The sequence below is a fragment of the Lissotriton vulgaris genome, chromosome 3_1 (genome assembly GCF_964263255.1).
Source record: "Lissotriton vulgaris chromosome 3_1, aLisVul1.2, whole genome shotgun sequence".
Lineage (NCBI taxonomy): Eukaryota > Metazoa > Chordata > Amphibia > Caudata > Salamandridae > Lissotriton > Lissotriton vulgaris.
Window position 1 is genome coordinate 1,080,783,456 of NC_141689.1, and position 18,094 is coordinate 1,080,801,549.

General features: G+C 44.4%; 1 protein-coding gene across 1 annotated transcript in view; it reads left to right on the forward strand.

Moving 5' to 3' along the window:
• Positions 1-18,094, forward strand: part of RCHY1 (ring finger and CHY zinc finger domain containing 1) — a 91,344-nt gene that overhangs the window by 69,243 nt on the left and 4,007 nt on the right. Inside the window, exons 5-8 of the mRNA XM_086961514.1 lie at positions 4,811-4,855; positions 5,298-5,356; positions 5,610-5,636; positions 12,946-13,066. Coding sequence (XP_086817640.1) covers positions 4,811-4,855; positions 5,298-5,356; positions 5,610-5,636; positions 12,946-13,066 — 252 coding nt within the window. The remainder of the gene's footprint in view (positions 1-4,810; positions 4,856-5,297; positions 5,357-5,609; positions 5,637-12,945; positions 13,067-18,094) is intronic.

Consider the following 18,094-nt stretch of genomic DNA (forward strand, 5'->3'; position numbering starts at 1 on the left):
TGGTGGTTAAGAGGGCAGCGGAGGTCCTTGGACTGGAGCTGCCCTCAGTGCAGGTCAGGACTAATCTCTTGACCGAAGTGCTTCAACCTGGGGCTTCCAACTCTGAACCTCTATTGCCCTTTAATAAGGCACTTACAGATGTCCTTCTAGGAACATTGTCCAAGTCTAGCACAGGGGGCTCCTGTGAATAGGACGATTGCACGCCGCCATTGCCCAGCTCCGGGCAAACCAAAGTTCCACAGCCAACACCCTACACCAGAAATTTGGTGATGCATGCCTCTACTTCCCAGGGCGCGTTCCCTTCTGCACCTCCGGAAAGGGAATTCAAGAGACTGGACTCATTTGGGTTGAAGATGTTTTCTTCCTCCAGTCTGGCATTGCAGTCAGCGAATACTGTATGCTTATTGGGCCGTTTCTCCCGCTCGCTTTGGGAGAAGGTTACGCTGGTGCTGCCACAAGTCCCGGAAGAGACCCGGGCTGTTCTCTCCCAGGCTGTCAAGGACGGGAGAGATGCAGCAAAATTCACCAAACGGTGTGGATTAGATACGACGGATTCTCTGGGCAACGACGGTGGCCTTGAGGTGCCACGCCTGGTTTCATACAACTGGCTTCTTGGGGGATGTCCAAGCCAATTTGAAGGACATGCCCTTTGATGGAACCCGCCTTTTTGGGAAAAGGGCAGACTCAGTCCTGGTCAGGCTCAAGGACTCTCGAGCTAAGGCCAGATCCTTGGGCCTCTCCTCCACTCCTCAATTCCAGTCTTCCTTTTGCCCCTTTCGTGGCAACGCAAGGGGTTTCCAGCCATGTCAGCCCTATCCTAGTCACCGTCCCGCACAGACTACCCAAGCCATGCGTGGACGTGAAGGCTGTACATTCCATCCTAGGAATGGAGGCCAGAAGTCATCTACCATACTGCCCTCAGCAGCCGCAGCCTCCAAGCACTCCTTGGCAGATTCTGCAGGACCAGACTACTCGAGTGGGTGGGAGAATTTGTCATCATCTCCCCCGCTGAAGATCTATAACATCAGACAAGTGGGTCTTGCAGGTCGTCCAGGAGGGCTATTCTCTTCCTTTCCTTTCTTTTCCTCCTACTATTCTGCAGAGTGAGGAACGGCTGGCAGAGAATCATTTAAAGCTGCTCCAATAGGAAGTTATAGCTCTTTTGACTAAAGGAGCAATAGAAAGGGTCCTGGTTTCAGAAGTAGGCAGTGGCTGTTATTTCCTCTACTTTCTGATTCCGAAGAAGAACAATGGGCTACGGCCCATTTTGGATCTTCGGACCGTCAATCTCTTCCTCAAAAAGGAGAAATTCAAAATGCTCACATTGGCTCAGGTCTTGTCTGCCTGGGACCAAGAGGACTGGATGGTAGCTTTGGACCTGCAGGAGGCATATTTTCAAATTCCCATCCTGCCGGGCCACAGGCGTTACCTGTGGTTCAAGGTGGGCCGCCATCACTTTCAGTTTACCGCGCTCCCCTTCGGCCTTACCAGTGCCCCTCGGGTGTTCACCAAGGTGATGGCGGTGGTTGCAGCTGAACTGCGCAGTTAGGGCTGTCAGTCTTCCCCCTACCTCAACGACAGGCTGTTCTCTATAAATGTGCCGTACCTGACTCCTTCTCAGACCCCCCCTTTCATCAGAGCCGTTCTGGACACAGTGCAGTTTCGAGCTTATCCTCCCGAGCAGCGAGTCCTGGATATTCTGGCTATGATTCCAATATTTCAGCCTCTATCCTGGATTTCGGTGGGACTGACTCTGAGGCTGTTGGGCCTCATGGCCTCCTGCATTCTGTTGGTAAGACTCCTGAGATGGCGTATGCGGGCTCTGCAGTGGGACTTGAAGTTCCAATGGGCACAGCATCAGCGATTCTCACCAACGTGATTCAGATCTCGGAAGGAACTGCGATGGATCTGCAGTGTTGGTTAACAAACCGAGATTGTGTCAACGACAGACCTCTCTCCCTTCCCCAACCAGATTTCACAATCATGACTGGTGCGTCACTTCTGGGATGGGGCGGCCCCATGAGAGAGATGGAGATCATGGGTCACTAATCTCCCGGCGAGACGGAGCTCCACATAAACTTGTTGGAGCTCCGAGCGATTCGCTTGGCATTGAAAGCATTTCTTCCCTCTGTCAAGATAAGTTGGTGCAGGTGTTCACGGACAACACCAACGGCATGTGGTACTGCAACAAGCAAGGCGGGGTGGGGTCATGGACCCTTTGTCGAGAGGCCCTGCGTCTCAGGACATGGCTGGAGCAGCAGGAAATAACCTTGGGTGCTCAACACCTGTCAGGTTCTTTAAACGCCAGCCGGATCACGAATGGCGTCTCCAGTCTGAGGTGGCGCAAGGCCTCTTTCAACAGCAGGAAGAAACTTGGTTAGATTTGTTCGCCTCCGAAGACAACGCGCAATATCAGCAGTACTGCGTGCTGAAGTTTCCAAGGCAGCTATCGCTCAGCGCTGCGTTGGTCCAGAGTGGAGCTCAGCACCTTAGTACGCCTTTCCGCCATACCACTTCTGCCCAGGGTTCTATAGAAGAAAAGGATCGACCGTGCCCAAGTCATTCTTGTGGCTCCAGACTGGGCAAGGAGAGTCTAGTATCCAGAGCTTCTGAAAATGAGCATCGATCCTCCGGTCAGACTGCCCCTTCTGGAGGATTTTCTGTCACAGAAGCAGGGGAGGGTTCTCCACCCGAACCTGTCAACTCTGCGCCTCCATGTGTGGAGATTGAGTGGCAGCAGTTGATGGCTTTTGACCTTCCTCCTAGAATGTTATTCTGGTGGCCAGGCGTCCCTTCACTAAGTTGGTATACACTTTGGCAGACATTTGTGTTATATTGTTCAGAAAGGTCCATTGACCCTCTTTCTGCTTCCATTTCTACTGTCCTTTTATTCATTTTAACTCTTACCCAGCAGGGCTCTGCTTTGGGAACTCTCAAGGGTTACCTCTCTGCTCTGTCTGCTTTTTTTGCGGCTGCCAGACTAGCCTTCTCTCTTTAAATCTCCTGTAGTAAATAGATTTCTTAAACGGCTGGCTTACTTGTTTCCACCCACTCCCTTTATTATAACACAATGGGACCTTAATTTGGCTTACCTGATGTGCGCTCCTTTCAAGCCTTTGCACAAAATGTACCCTCTGGCTGTTGACCATCAAAACCGCCTTCTTAGTGGCGATTACATTAGCCCGGAGGGTGAGTGAATTGCAGGCGTTACCCAGCTCTCCTCCTTATCTTATGTCTTTTCCAGACAAAGCACCACTGTATCATTTTTACCAAAGGTTATGACCCAATATCATCTGGGTCAAGAAGCAGCCCCCTGAAGGATTAAAAGCCCACTCCACCAGGGGAAAGACTGCGACTACGGCTTTGGATCGGGTGTACCAGTCCAAGACATCTGCTAGGCAGCGACGTGTGCATCATTGCATACGTTTGCAAAACATTATTGACTTGATGGTCAAGTGCGCAGGGATGGACACTTTGCCTGTTCAGTCCTGCAAGACTTCTTAGTCTAGGTCATGAGTCCGCAACCCACCGCCGGGATGGTATGGCTCGGGTATCTGATTCAAAGTTAAGGAATCTGAAGCTAGAAGTCTCTATCAGATGAACAAGTTACTAACCTTTGGTAACGCATTATCTGGTAGAGACTCTATCTAGCTGCTGATTCCTTACTGCCCCACCCATGCCTCCCCGCTTTGCGGGATGATGTAGTCGGTCTGGGGTTACTCCTCTATCAGGGCCCTAGTTTTGCACACAATTACATCAGTAACTTTGTGGCTCTGCGCTTCTGGCGTGGAAAAAACAAAAAGTACTGACGTCCGTGCGCCTGGATGGCTGCCTGTTTAGGCAGCAACGTCCTAACCGATGCTGCTGCAGACGTCACGCTGAGCCGAATGTAGCCACCCAACGTCGCGTGCAAGGAGTATTGCTCAGCAAATGTTTCTGGATCCAGCCTGACGCCTGGGAAATTCTTCTGGAAATGTATAAAGATTGTAAAAAGTAAAAGTATTGTCTTAATGAAGAAAAGCTCAAAAGAAAAGCAAATACCGTTTTAAAAGTGGGCACCCAAAATACAAAGAGGATGTAATGTTCAGTCACTAAGGAGGAAGGTGTTCCTGGATTCTGTTAATGAGTCCTCATTAGGTTTTTAAGAGGCAGGCTATGGCATTTTCCTAACCCTGGTGCGGATGACCTAGGCAGTGCTCTAGCCTTCACCCTAGTCTGCTTTGTGTTGCTGCCACAGTAAACCTGCTGTTGTCTAGACCCAACACCAATTAGTGGAATAAAATCAAAGACCCCAAGCGCAGTTCCAAGCCCATTTGAGCCATCAGAAATGAAACGGATACTACTAAGAGTAATGTGCTGGGGCCATAAAAACACATGTGCAAGCCGGAATACATGCCCACATGTCTGGCCTCTTGCCCGGCCACACCACAGAGACCAGTGTTCTCCAAATTATAAGTCTGGTCTGCTTATGTCTTGGTTTGGGGGTAACCTGAAGCAATAATGGCAGCACATTTCAAGTACTTGTGTAGAAAATACACTAACAGGATGGTTGTTGCAGGTAAGGTGTTTCTTCTTTAGCCAAAGCATAGGCTTTCATAGTGTAGTTTCAGATTACGTAATTAAGTGTCTGTGGAAAAGATTCATTGAGGTGCAAAATTTGTTATTTAAAAAAACAAAAACATTTCTGCTGTATAACTAATATTGATTGGTATTCTGCATGTGTGTATTACTTTTTTTCTAGTACGGTGAATACACTGTATACCATTGGCAATTTACATTTTAAAATTTTTTTTTTCTTCCTATCATGAAGTGCATTGAAAATGTCTCGAGACAGAACTGCCCAATATGTATGGAGGTATGTCAGATATGCTTTTTTAATGGATTGGTGAAAATTTAGTTATAATGATGCCGGAAAAAATAATTCTCTTTGCAAGGGGTTAGTGCAGCTGAGGTGCTGCAATCTGCCAAAGGAACTACTAATAATGAGTCAGTGAGAATTATTTTTACAAGGGATTGGTGGATTTGTGAAGGGGAAATCTGCCAATTTAACTGCACATGTTGTGTAATTGTCCAACTTTTAAGGCGTAATTTACGTGTCATGTGTTGAGATTGCAATATAAACATTTTTGTCTGGAACACATTTTTTTTAATATGTTTTATAATATGCCTCATTGCCTTTTACATTTGTTTTATCGTGTATTTGCATGTATATCATAAAAAACACTTTTTTTTGGCAAAGATTCCTATTTCATGGATTGCCAAGAGCTAAATGTCGCCTGTTTCCTATTTTAAAACAGGACATTCACACGTCGAGAGTGAGAGCACATGTTCTTCCATGCGGGCACCTTCTCCATAGGTAAGGATCTTTTTAAAGAATGCTACTTGCAAGTAAAGTCAAGTAGAGCACCACTTTAATTACTTTCATATTTCACTATACTAATTCAACACCAATCCTTCATGGGTCCCGGAGTAGCGTTCTTCTCACCGAAAAAGCTCTTTGACGCCTCGTCAGGGGTAGTAAGCGCTATTTAAATGCAACTTGAATACAATACAGGTATATATTTTCAAATTGTTATACCTGACTTAATGCACTCTCAATTTTCTTCTAGAACCTGCTATGAAGAGATGTTAAAAGGGTGAGTGTTCTGGCTGCCATCTACTTGGCTAGTTTCTTGTGTTAACAAGCACATTCTTATTACTCGGTCAGAAGAACATCTAAACCTACCAGCTTATGCCTAGGGTTATGTGGTAGGACAAGACCAAGTTAAAAGTCCTTTGCAGTTCGGCTCTCACAGTGACTGTAGGGCAATGATGTGATTAAAAGGGCAGCTTAACATGGTGATCTCATTTGTTTCTTCTCCATAAACAACACTTCGGTGACAAACAAAATAAAGCGGACTGGTGTTTGTCTCAAGGATTGGAAGCTAAGCCCAACAGGCAACACATCACTCTAATTACTGTAGTGATGGAACATTGCTGAGCAGATAATCCCTCAATGCTGATGCCTTTCTGAAATAGGACCAAAGTCATTAGACCTGGGTGGGGAACCGATTTCCGAAAATGAGGGAATCCATTTAATCACAGAACTACTGCAACATCATGAAAGAATTGGACCATACAGTCTTTATGAACAAAGGTGCTCATCTTACAGGAGCATAGCTCCTCCGCCTTTACGGTGTGACGCTAAATACCAAATCTTAGTAAAGCAGATTGGAGGGGTTTGTGCTAAAATTTGTTTACGAAGATTTATTAGTCTGTGTCCTAGGTAGGCAGACGTGTGATAACAGTGGGGGCTCTCACATTAAAGAGAAGGCCAACAAGTTAAAAATCTGAACTCTCCATTTAACCCTACAGCCTGAGGAGGCTTCTGACACGATAGGGTGGCCTTTTGTGGAGAAAGCTATGGGGAATTTCAGCCTCAGAGTGTGCTTCTTTGAAGCGATCATTCTTAGCAAAACCCACTAGACTAGTACAGCAATGGTGGTAATGAACACATTTTATGAATACTTGGATGTTGGGCACTAATCAAGGCTGTTAGCTTTCAGTCGTGCTTTTTTGTTGTGGCATTCGAGTCAGTTGCAAGTGCAATTAGTGCAAACAGGAAAATAACATAAAGGTATCCTTTTAGAGGAACACTATATAAGATCTCAATATATACAAACAGTGTAGCGGTTTTTATGAAAATACCTGTGGCGTCTATTCAAGGAGTACCGCAGAAGAAATGGCAACATGAAACCATAATGGATCTAGACCGCTAGATCTACTACTAATGACAGTAATTGAATACATCTCTTGGCCAGGTGGTGTGTTAGCAATCCATATAAATGATACCCCAGCAGCTTTATACTTTCCTCTATATGATTAGTTAGAAGATCCCTTTAGGTTGAACTCGTGAATTGGTTTTGCTCAGGAGAAGAACCATGGCTGGTAGAAAAAATAGTGAAAGGAACAAAGCCTAAATATAGGATACCTTTTCCAGAGTATCCTCCTATTATTGCGCAAAAAAGATGGGTGCAGTGAATACGAGGACCAAGCAGTAGTCCTTCTGAGGACACTCTCTCATGGCCCCTAAAAATATGTTGCAGAACCTATATTATTTTCAGATTCCTAGCACCTTGATGAACATTTAGGACACACTGTGATTCTGGAGTTCTGTGAATAGATCCTAGCAGCCATTAAAAACCTACTGAGGTGTACCATTTCAGAGACTTCAAGCTTTGTGGTCTTGGGATTGAGATCTGATTTGTTAAAAGTTGTGTGAAGAGCAGAATGAACACTTGTCTCTCAGCTATTGCAGGTACCCCAGATGATTATTAGCAGCTAAGGCAGCTCATCATCAGAGATGTTTGAGTGTTATTTGGGATGGATGAGTGCCCACCTCTTGGAATAATCGTAACCCTTTCTGACTGAAGAAACAAATTCACCCAACTAATCTGAGCTCACCCCCGGATAGATATGGCACAGAGCAGACAGGCTTAACTTAGGGAATTGTGTAAAATATTTATTTAGTACCAAAAATTATGTCAAATGCAAAACAATAAAACTCACATACAAAATTAGAACAATAGTGTTAAATGTTATAAAGGACGTGGCAAAAATACAATAGGGGGAACTTAAGATATAATTTTTTAAAGTTTGAAGTTTCAAGCAGGGATAGCATCAAGAAGCACAAAGCACCAATGATATCCAAAGGTCGCTTTCGACCAGGACCTAGGTGCAATTTGAGGCTGACCTCAAAGCGTGGGCTGGATACATCAACCAGGTTTGTCCTGGTCAAAGATTTTACGTTCTGACTCAGTCCTTTAAGTCCAGTCCATTGAAGAAGTACACATCTAAAGGTGGGAGAGGTGTGGCGCAGCGGCCAGAGCGGCTGACTCCGGAGCTCCCGGTGGCAGCTCAGCATTGTGCGACAGAGCAGTAGCTTACTTAATCTCCCCGACGGCCCCCAGTGCCCTGAAACCCTAACAGGTGATATGTTTGCACTTTCCAAAAAAATGCATTTTTCCTTCAGAAAGGTCGCCAGGACGTCAGGGGAAGCACTTGGAGATACACAGGTGTCAAGCAGAGGCCCACAAGCAGGGCCCAGTCCAGGACCAGTTGACAGTTATCAGAATAAGAGATCATTCTTCTATTTCATGTGTACACGTATAGTACTGAGTGGTGTCCTGTAAGCATTCTTTTGTTCATTTCCGGGAGTGGCAGAGTAATGGTGTCCTACACTCGTATGCCCTAAATAAAGGAATAATTGCTTATTCTGATAACTGCTCTCATTTGAGAGTGTATTAATTGCATATATACAGACACGTCGTACTACTCACTGCAGCCTGATACAAAAGCTTTACAGCCGATTTTCCAGAATCTTAAAGATGAGTTTGTGATGATTGCGCATAAAACTAGCAGCTTATGCCCTGATAAAGTCATTGGTTATTTCCATGTGCCAAAAGTTGGTTGGCTAAGCATTGATATAAGAACACTAGGACATTGTCAATAAAGAAGAACCGTGTTTATGAGAATTTCAAGACTTTGGGTGAATTCTTCAGGAGTGCATGCATTGGTATTGAATATCTTTTTATTTTTATTTTTGTCGATGAATAGCTTCTCCAAAAGCGTTGCCAAAGATAATAGGTCTCAATTAGAAGGACTTTGCCAGTGCTTACCTTATTTATTAGGATGGTTGCATTGTTCTTCTCTCCCTTAGACTCAGTGCTTCATTCTTGTCTCTCTGTTTCCTTTTGCCAAGTTAGTTTTTATCTTTTCTTTTTTTAGGGAATTTTATTCCTTACTTAATTGCAGTAATGGGTTCTCCATATATGTTGCAGAAATCTAGTTTTGAAGATCGTTTTTACTAATGTATCTCATTCATGTAGGCAGTGCTTGCTGTGTGTGGATTGTGATCCAGTCTGTGGGCTTCTCTGTCTGTCACAGATCTGTGAGCTCAATGCCATACGGTGGAAGGAACTGTTCTATGGAGCATTTTCAATGAATTTCAGCATTTTGTTTACCTTCCAAACAAGCACTGGCGTTGCCAATAGTTCTCGCATTAGGAAAGTTGGAGCTATTACAATTGCAAATAACAATGCCTTTTATTTTTGTTTTTATTTTAAAAACATGAAAGGCTTTGTCATTTACAAAAGCAATAGCTCCAACTTTCCTACTGCGAGACCTATTGGCAACCCCAGTGCTTGTTTTACAATATGTTGGAAGAAAGCGCTGCAGCCTCGAGAAATAAAATGGATTTCCCTGTAGATAAGGGTTTTTGTCGAGACCTAAGAGGTCTATCTTTTCCTGATTTGAGTTGTGTTCTGTAAGACTGCTAGGGGTTTCCTCCCTGCACAGTTTTTGCGATTGGGCCTTTAATAACCTTATAGCAGTCGGCTTCGGGCTGTAATGATATGCTTGTGGGCGTGCAGGCTAAAATAGTGAGGGAATAAGTACTGGTGGAATTTTGTGCGGACCCCGCATCATACAGGGCACATTAGTTACCCAATATCCAACACCGACTGCCGCAAGTCGCAACTTTTTATTTATTTTGATTATTAAAAGTGCACATTTTTTTATTACAGATTTTCGTCAAATACCTCATCGCCCGTCCTCTTAACAGGATGCAGCGTGTTGGAGATGGGAGAGCTAGGTGTGACTCTTAAGTGTGCATGCCTAAACTGGTGCTGCCTTAAACCTACCGGCCCCTAAAGAGGCTTTGGAGTCGCAAGAAGGGCGTTCCTTAGTGAACCGTTGCATAATCGCCGTTTCGAGTCTGAACCAATGTCCCCGCAGTTGTGCTTCAAAACCGCTGAGTAATGGTCATGTGGCGAGTTTTAGTTTAAACAGTTCGTTCCCTTGCATTTGTTCCCTTGCGTTTGTTCCTTTTGTGTGGTGTGATTCACAGCTTAATGAGTTGCAACAAAATAACGTTGCCTGTGATTGTAAGAACGCCACCCTGCCCTCTTTTGTAGTGGCTAATTTAATTCCAGAGCGCTCGTAAGGGGTTTCTCGATGAGGAATGTGTAGGCTCATGGAGGGCTGCAGAAGGGACGACGTAAATGAAGCCATGTAATTTCTGTTGCAGGTTACATTGGATTATTTTCACTTTGCCTTGGCATTTTAGGGTATTTTTTGGGGCATTGCAGGATAAAGTTATCTTTTGTCAAAATTGTATGCCAAACGTGCTGGGAGTTTCTGGCTAGAGGGAAAGGCTAATGAGGAAGTAAGGTTGAAAGATCACAGTATTTTTGTTGAAAGGGGAAGGGAAGTTGACTGAGAAATTGCGTAGTATTTGTCTTTAAGTGGTCTTTTATAGAGGCAATGCCGGGGATCCTGGGCTTAGCAAAAGTGCACAGTTGTCCGGACGGGGCTGGGGTGGCTGAGGGTGTGTACGTACTACTATTATTGACGTTATGCGTTAGTGAGACTAACAAAATACTGTGGAATCCCCATTTCGGTTTCGATTTTTTTGCTAATAATGGCATACAGTTTTCTTTTAATAAGGAATTTGACTGACCGGGGGTTGGTCTCACGCTTTCTCGGATGCACCCTTTTTTAAGAACTCGGAATTAGCTGTATGTTTTTCCCCCCCTCTGGCAACAGGAAGTGGAGAAACGAAGTCGCCTTGCCTCGCTGATTAAGCACATTATCACAGTCTTTCCCCTTTTTGCAGAAACATTGCAATCGAAGCGTATCTTCTTTCAACTGCACAAGTTTCATTTGTTCATTTCTGATATTGCAGTGATGTGTAGAAATGTTAAGAGCTGCTCGTAGCTCCATGGTTACCTCTGAGCAGAGGGCAGTACAAGCATCGTCACTGAAAGAGTTTGAACTGAGTGCAGTGTTCCTGTTGCCATGCTACTAGAAACGAAGAAGTGTTTGCAAAACATAGCACGTACTTCTCGCTAGGAAGACAGAGTGAGGAAGACAGAAAGAAGAGAAAAAGAGGGAGAGAGAAGGAGGGGGTGAGACAGAGTGAGGAAGACAGAAAAAAGAGAAAAAGAGGGAGAGAGAAGGAGGGGGTGAAAGAAGCAGAGGGACTGTGCAAGGGCGACGTGTAGGAGACGGATAGAGAAAGAAGCGAGAGAGGCTGAGACTGCAGACAACAAAACTGATAGTACGGCCGGCCTGCGGCCGGCCATGAATAATTAGGGGAGGAGAAGTACGGCCGGCCTGTGGCCGGCCATGAATAATTTTGGAGGAGAAGCCCTTTGATGTGCTGGGCTGGCCGTGAATGCGCGTGCTTGTTTGCTCACGTGATTCACGTGAACTCTAAGAAAACCGCAGTGCAAGAAGCCCTTGGTTTGACGAGGATTTCGAGCACTTGAATTCTCGATCCCTCAATGCGCTTGCGCGCATTGTAGGTCACGAGACCTAAAAAGAAGGTGCCCTTTGGTTACACTAGCTGCCCCATTAGTCTGATATGGGATGAAAACTAGCGGTGTGCTATATTCGTGATACGAGGACGAGTTTTGAGCTGAAAAATAGTGCAAAACAACAGCACCGCAAACACCTGCTTGTGTTCTTTTGTTCCGGTGTGTTTGTGGTCATTTATTACCGGGAATGGCGTGTTTGCAGTAAATATTTGCCACACATGAAGTGTAATTATGCAAAGTAAGATCATTTCTGGAATTTCGCACAACACGAAATTCCAAAATCTATGCCATCATAGTTTACATTTTACGTTGGCCTAACTGAAACCTGGAGTAACCCCTAAAGTGCCCAATGGGCATAATATTCGGGCAATCTTAAAGGTGCAGATTGGATCTAACCTCAAGACAATCCTATCCCGCTGTGGCCCAACAGTGGAATAGTTGTTGGTTCCCTCCTAGAAATGTTGACCTTTAAGGTCTTATCCTTGCAGCACATAAATGTCTGTTCGCTACTGTTCCTCTACAAGGCTATATTTGTATAGAAGATACCAAAAGTGTTTCCAGTACATCTGCGGTGACATGCACATGTCCACTGCTTCAAGAAGTCTGAATATGCTAGAGAGAGTAACCTCTGCTATTATTATATTATATTAGGAGTGCATCTGACTGGTTTATTAACCTGGAGTCCAATACCACATCTATCACATATCTGGATTCCTCCATTCGACATAGATGGAGACTGGGGGAGGACTTGTTATCCTCAATCCAGGGAATTTCCAGGATTACAGTGTTTGGCATGCTCTGATATTCTGTTTGTGTCTGTTCTTCAGGTATACCCAATTCAGTCTTCTAGGAAATGTTTAATTTGAGCCGGTGGTTGCCCGTGAGGGGAACCAGAACTTATTTTTGAGGACCAGCACTTATTTCTCGCATCAGCTGTTTACCGAGCACAAGAGAAAGAAATACACGCAGATCGGAAAGATGAAGGAAGAGAAAGACGGCAAAACCATCACAAAGAGAAGATGCAGCAAGAGCGAGAAAAAGGCACAGATTGTTTGTAGTGGATTAAAGACTCCCAGCCGCGAATCTTGGCATGCTGATATGTAATCGCAGCGGCTGCTGGCTTCTGATCAGAGCTTTGGCCACTAGCTCTCCTTTCACAAATGAAGCACTGCTTCTAGGTGTCATTAGAGTAGACTGGTCTGTGTCAGCACTCCTTGCCAAAGAGGCAATTGATGGGTCACCTTCAGGATTGTTACTGTGTAGGCAATTGAAATGTTTTTTTTTTCTTTCCTCGGTGTTTTCCCTCTAGCACAATGCCTATTCTGAGTTTTTTTTTTAAGATGTTTGCTCACATGTCTAACAATAAATCAGAGGACATCGGCATGCCTGTTAGATTGGGGAAACACACTTTGTTGATGCATGCTGTATTACATAATACACCATATGATGCAAAAGAAATACATTAACAGCTAGAAGATCTAAATATTTAGATTATAATCACTTATTGATTCCTAATGTATATGTAATCCCTTCCCTGTGTGGTATTTCACCTTGCCTAATTATCTGTTGTTCTCCTCTTTCCTTGTAGCGGATACAGGTGTCCATTGTGTATGCACTCCGCTCTTGATATGACAAGTTACTGGAAAGAGTTAGACGATGAAGTGGCCCAAACTCCTATGCCAGCAGAATATCAGAACATGACAGTTGAGGCAAGTCGGCATTCAGTTCACCTGACATTAACTATTGCATCTGGTAATGGTAATGGTAAAAGTACTTATAGAGCGCTAACATTCATCCTGGAAGGATATCATGGCGCTAAAATTGACAGTGTACGTGTAACTGGTGGTTATTGACGGTAATATTGTGGTTTATTGGGTCTTAGGGAACAGTGTTGTTTTAAGTTTTTTCCTAAAGACAAGATGGTCATCTGTGAGTCTCAGATCTGTCAGTAAATTGTTCCACAGATTGGCTGCTAAGTGTGAGAAGGTACGGCCTCCCATCCTAGCCTTCCTTATTCTAGTGGTTGTCGCTCTTGCTGTGTGTTGGGAGCGAAGATTTCTATGTGGAACATAGAAATTAATTCTGTTTTTTAGGATGGTTGGACCTGTTTTGTGTAATGCTTTGTGGGTGAGGCATAGTATTTTAAATGTGGCTCTTTCTCTCATTGGCAACCAGTGTAATGCTCTCAGACAGCTTGTAGCAGAGTCGTATTTTCTTTTATTACATACGGCTTTTGCTGCCGCATTCTGAACAAGCTGTAATTTTGAGAATAGGTAATCTGCCATGCCAACGAATAGGGAATTCCCATAGTCAAGTCTACTGATAATTAGTGACTGTACTAGGATCTTTCTACATTCCAGGGGAATCTTATGAAATTTGCCTGGTCACTTTCCTTTCAAACTGCAAATGCATTACACCTGTAGTATTCCATGTATGCCTCCTGTGATCTTGCTTTGGTACATGCCTTTTAATTTGAGTAAAATGTGTTCTACGAGATGATGATTGCCTGATACAAACGTGAAATGCTTGTATACTGCTGGCGTTCATCGAAGTCCCCTATCTGCTGGACTGGCACAAGTATTTGAACTCTAAGTTTGACCTTGAATTAGATATGAATGATTTGAAGCATCATGTAACGTCAGTTCAAACTGTTACTATTACATGGTACAATCATTTCTATCGTTCGTAAGTGTTTGAGAAAATAGGGGAGTAATTTAGTTGGCCTCATAGCTTTTTATTCTCTTTCCAACTCTTAACAAAGTGACCACTCTTTTCAAAGTCCTGAAGCTTGACCCAGGATTTAAATATTTTTAGCTAATGCACAGTGTGAATAGTTCACATGCACTGCTGTGTATCTTCCATGTGCAAGCTATTCTTTCAATTTGGATCTTAATGTCCTTGTTAGTTACATGGATTGGTATCTACTTTGTGGTGGCCTGAACCATGTATATCTCTGCATCACTTCAGAACGTTGGCTTGTTACCCCTGGTAACAGAGGTGCTGGAACACTTTCATGCAACATAATAAATGTAATCCTGGACATGAGTGCCCCCCTCTTTGTGAGCATTGGCATCAAACCGCAACACTCGTGTCCGTTTACTCCATTGCATTCTTTTCTCTGCAGTAATGATGTTTGGCCTCCACTTTCAGCCTAATGTTATTAGTTAGCATCTCGGGTGATAGGAATTTAGGTTCTTTGAGAAAACGTTTCTGGTCAGCTGTAGGCACAACTGCTCTCCGGCTTCCAACTTTACCTCCAACATTCAACATTCCATTCAGATTACTGAAGAGTGAGAGGCACCGATGATAATTTCGCAAAGCATTCAAGTAGCCAAATAGTCTCGAATTCTCAGACCTTCAAAAGATGGCTCTGTCCCCAGCCCATGTTCTTTCTACCCTTTCAGAAGATGTATTTTCTCTCTCTGGACTCAGGTCAAATTCTTCCTCCCTTTCATCCCTGAGCCTGGCTGCCTGATTCCTGAGGGTGCAGCCTTTGGGCATTTTAGGTTGCATCAGGAAGCTACTAAAGTTCTTTGTGTGGTTAGATTCAATATCTACTTGTAATTCATACAAGAGTTAATACATGGTTCTGCAACTGGGACCTTAAAAAGGAACAAATACTTCATATTGGATTGGAAGTGCATAGTATTGAATCTGGTCTGGAGTCTAATTGATTTTATGTGATTTCTATTTTTTATTTGAATTGCTTGTTTTGAATCTATTATTGGTTTCCTTTCTCTCTTCCTTTTAAATCTGTCTCAGGCTACAACATTACTTCTATTTCCTTCCACTTTCAGGTGGTCCTGATCTCATTCTTCTTATATTTTCTATGTCTACCTGCCTCAGTCTCTGCTTTTTCATTTTCTTTCTCATGGTGGTTTCCCTTTTCTCACATTGCACTCTGCGCTCAGTGTTGGACTGGCCCTTCTGCTACTTGATGTGTTCCCTGGCAGGTTGCATGCACAGGGATGCTTTCAGAGTAAGTAGGGCAGTAATAACCCCAAATTATAGTCTAGGTAACTTGCAGTTGTGGGCTGAATTAAAATGTTTGTCAGGACAGATTTTGGTTTCCTTTCCAGCCCTGCTTGTATTCACCCTTGATCTTCTATTCCCACATTCTTTACAGCGTAGCCCGTTTCTATAATGCTCTAATTCTTATGTTCCTTATCCCTCCTTTTCACAGTTTAGTATTTCATTAATTAGTTTTCAAACTGTGCTGCAAAACAAATGTAATTCGAAATGAGTTATATAATTTGCCCACTGGCCACTATCCCTACTGACCAGCTTCTCTGAAGATCTCCTAATTGCCTGTGAAGATCCATCAGCATTCTTGATTCTCCTTGACACATTTGCTGCCTATGATGTGGCAGATTAAGGGATTCTTTGAAAACATCTTTGGTAGTGTCACAGCTCTTAATGTAACCAACCCTTTGTCAAAGCTATTGAACAATACCAGATTTATCTCCTTTTCACATGGGCCGGGCACCTAGAGCAATTCCTGGAACACTTCACCGTAGTTTGAAGGAAATGAGCTTTGTTCAGTGGAGGCAAACAAAGGTCTTGATTTAGGCAACAGTGCAAAATACCCATCTTTCACTAATGATGTGCAAGTGTGCAGTCCCAGTAAAAAAGCTAGGAAGGAAAAATTTCCTAGCTGTCGTAACAGAAAGTTTCAATTCTATTAAGGACTCTGAGGCGAGGAATATGCTTTACTTTCTCCACTTTTATTTGAACATCAGCCATTTCAAAACTTAAACTCCACAACTACAATTGCCATGAGGCTTTGGGAATAGAAACAAAAGATAGAGTTCATCAGAACAACAGTCTCTCTATCCCAGCCAATCAGGTGTTGGTAATCCAGGTCATAGTCCATCATCATTGGCCATTCCTCCTCTTTCGTTGGGCGAGATCAGCCATTGCAATCCACTCATGAATCCTGTTTATCTGCATCCATTCCTGCAAACAAAAGACATATTTAGGATACATTCATGGCTAATGTTTAAACCTGAAAGGGAAGAAGTCATGGTCACTGGTTCAGCGGTGAAGCAAAAACTATCCATGCAACATTAGCTCAACACAAGAGACTCAAATTTAGTTACTTACTAAGCAGCAGAACCCTGGGGGATTATCCTTGCCTCCGAGTCCTTAATAGAATTGAAACTTTTTGTTACGATAGCTAGGAAATTTTTCATTCTATGTCAGCACCTGAGGTGAGGATTGTGCTAGTTTAAAGCTTACTTACCAACAAGTGGGCCATCTTTAGTACCGGTTTGAAGTAAAACCTTTTGTGGAGTCCAAAGATCAACCTGCAGCATTAATTATATCCTCCAATCGAGCCTCCATGAGAAGGCTTTTGAGGCACTTTGCCCCACGCTTGGAGTGGGCTCCAAACAACCTCCGGTTAATACCTGCTTCGTATATCATCCAGCGAACCCTCTGGGCTATTGTGAAAGAAGACACTGCTCTGTGAGGCTTGCGCAAGGCAATTAAGAGTTGCTGCTCATCTGGAGGGCGCAATTCCTCTTACATTTCTTCATAGGCCTTAAAACAAGCACAATTTCGATGACTCCAGAAATGCCGGATACAAAATGGATTTTATCCCACATTTCGTCCGTCTACAGATTGTGAAGTCACTCCAGAAGGAGAAAATATCCTGTCACTCAACCCTCGGACTGTTTCGGATTCCTTTTTCAGAGGCGTCCGAATGTGGCCCACCTCGTACAGTGCGCCCTTCTCTGACGGGGCCTATTTGGAAGACCTGAGGTGAAGAATCTCATCTGGGTCAAACATGTCAGATCATAGCCCCTGGTCATCAGGTACAGGGAGGGGGGTGGTAGGAAGAGAGCCATGGTCACGAGGGCCCTGCATCGTCATCAGTGTCCCTATGATCGTCAGCAACCGGGACAGCGGGGTCCACTGGAAGAGTAATACTGGCCAAGAATGCCTGCTTGAGCCTAGCAAATGCGTCTAGATCTGTTCCCGCCTTGTGAGGGCGTTTCGCTGGCGGCGGGGTCAAATCTAGGGGTTGGAAGGGTGGATTTGTAGTTCTGGGGCCCAGAGCAAGTCCCTGCTATCTTTTCACATGCTTGCTCTGTTTGGCCTCTGAAACCGCCTCGTAAATTGATACATCAATAGCATCATAAAAATAATCGTCCCAATGGAATTCACTCATAGGGTCCTTCCCACCCTGGGTGTCATTGAAGGAGTCCATTCTTGGAGTTGCCCACCCAACCCTATTGTGTAAGTATATGGGCACTGGAATATATTGGGGCAGAAGGCACTGAAGAAGGAGCGTGCTAATTATTAAGGGCTGGGTGTCCGCGCGCTTCCATGTGGGCCAGAATCCCGGGGACCTCTCATCCTTGGTGCACAATATACTGGGTTACTACATCTGGGAGACTGTCCCCGCACGCTACAACTAGCTCAGTAATACAGACTACCCACCCCCCCCCCTCCCCCCCTCCCCCCCTCCCCCCCAGAGGAGCGTCTGACACCTAAGGCGGAATAGACCTTGAAGGCAGGGCATAGCGGTAATTGCTGCCGATGCGGCAGTACAGACCCATATCGGACATCACTCTCTAGACGGGAAAGGCTCCAGCCTTGGCGGGAGCCTCCAGTTCCTGTGGAATGTGGAGAGGGCGCTGCGGTTAAATGGCGCCAAGCAGACACCCCTGTGGGTGGGGGGACCACACCGCGGAGCCGCACCAGTTATCAGCGGCCGCGAAGGGGTGAAAAAC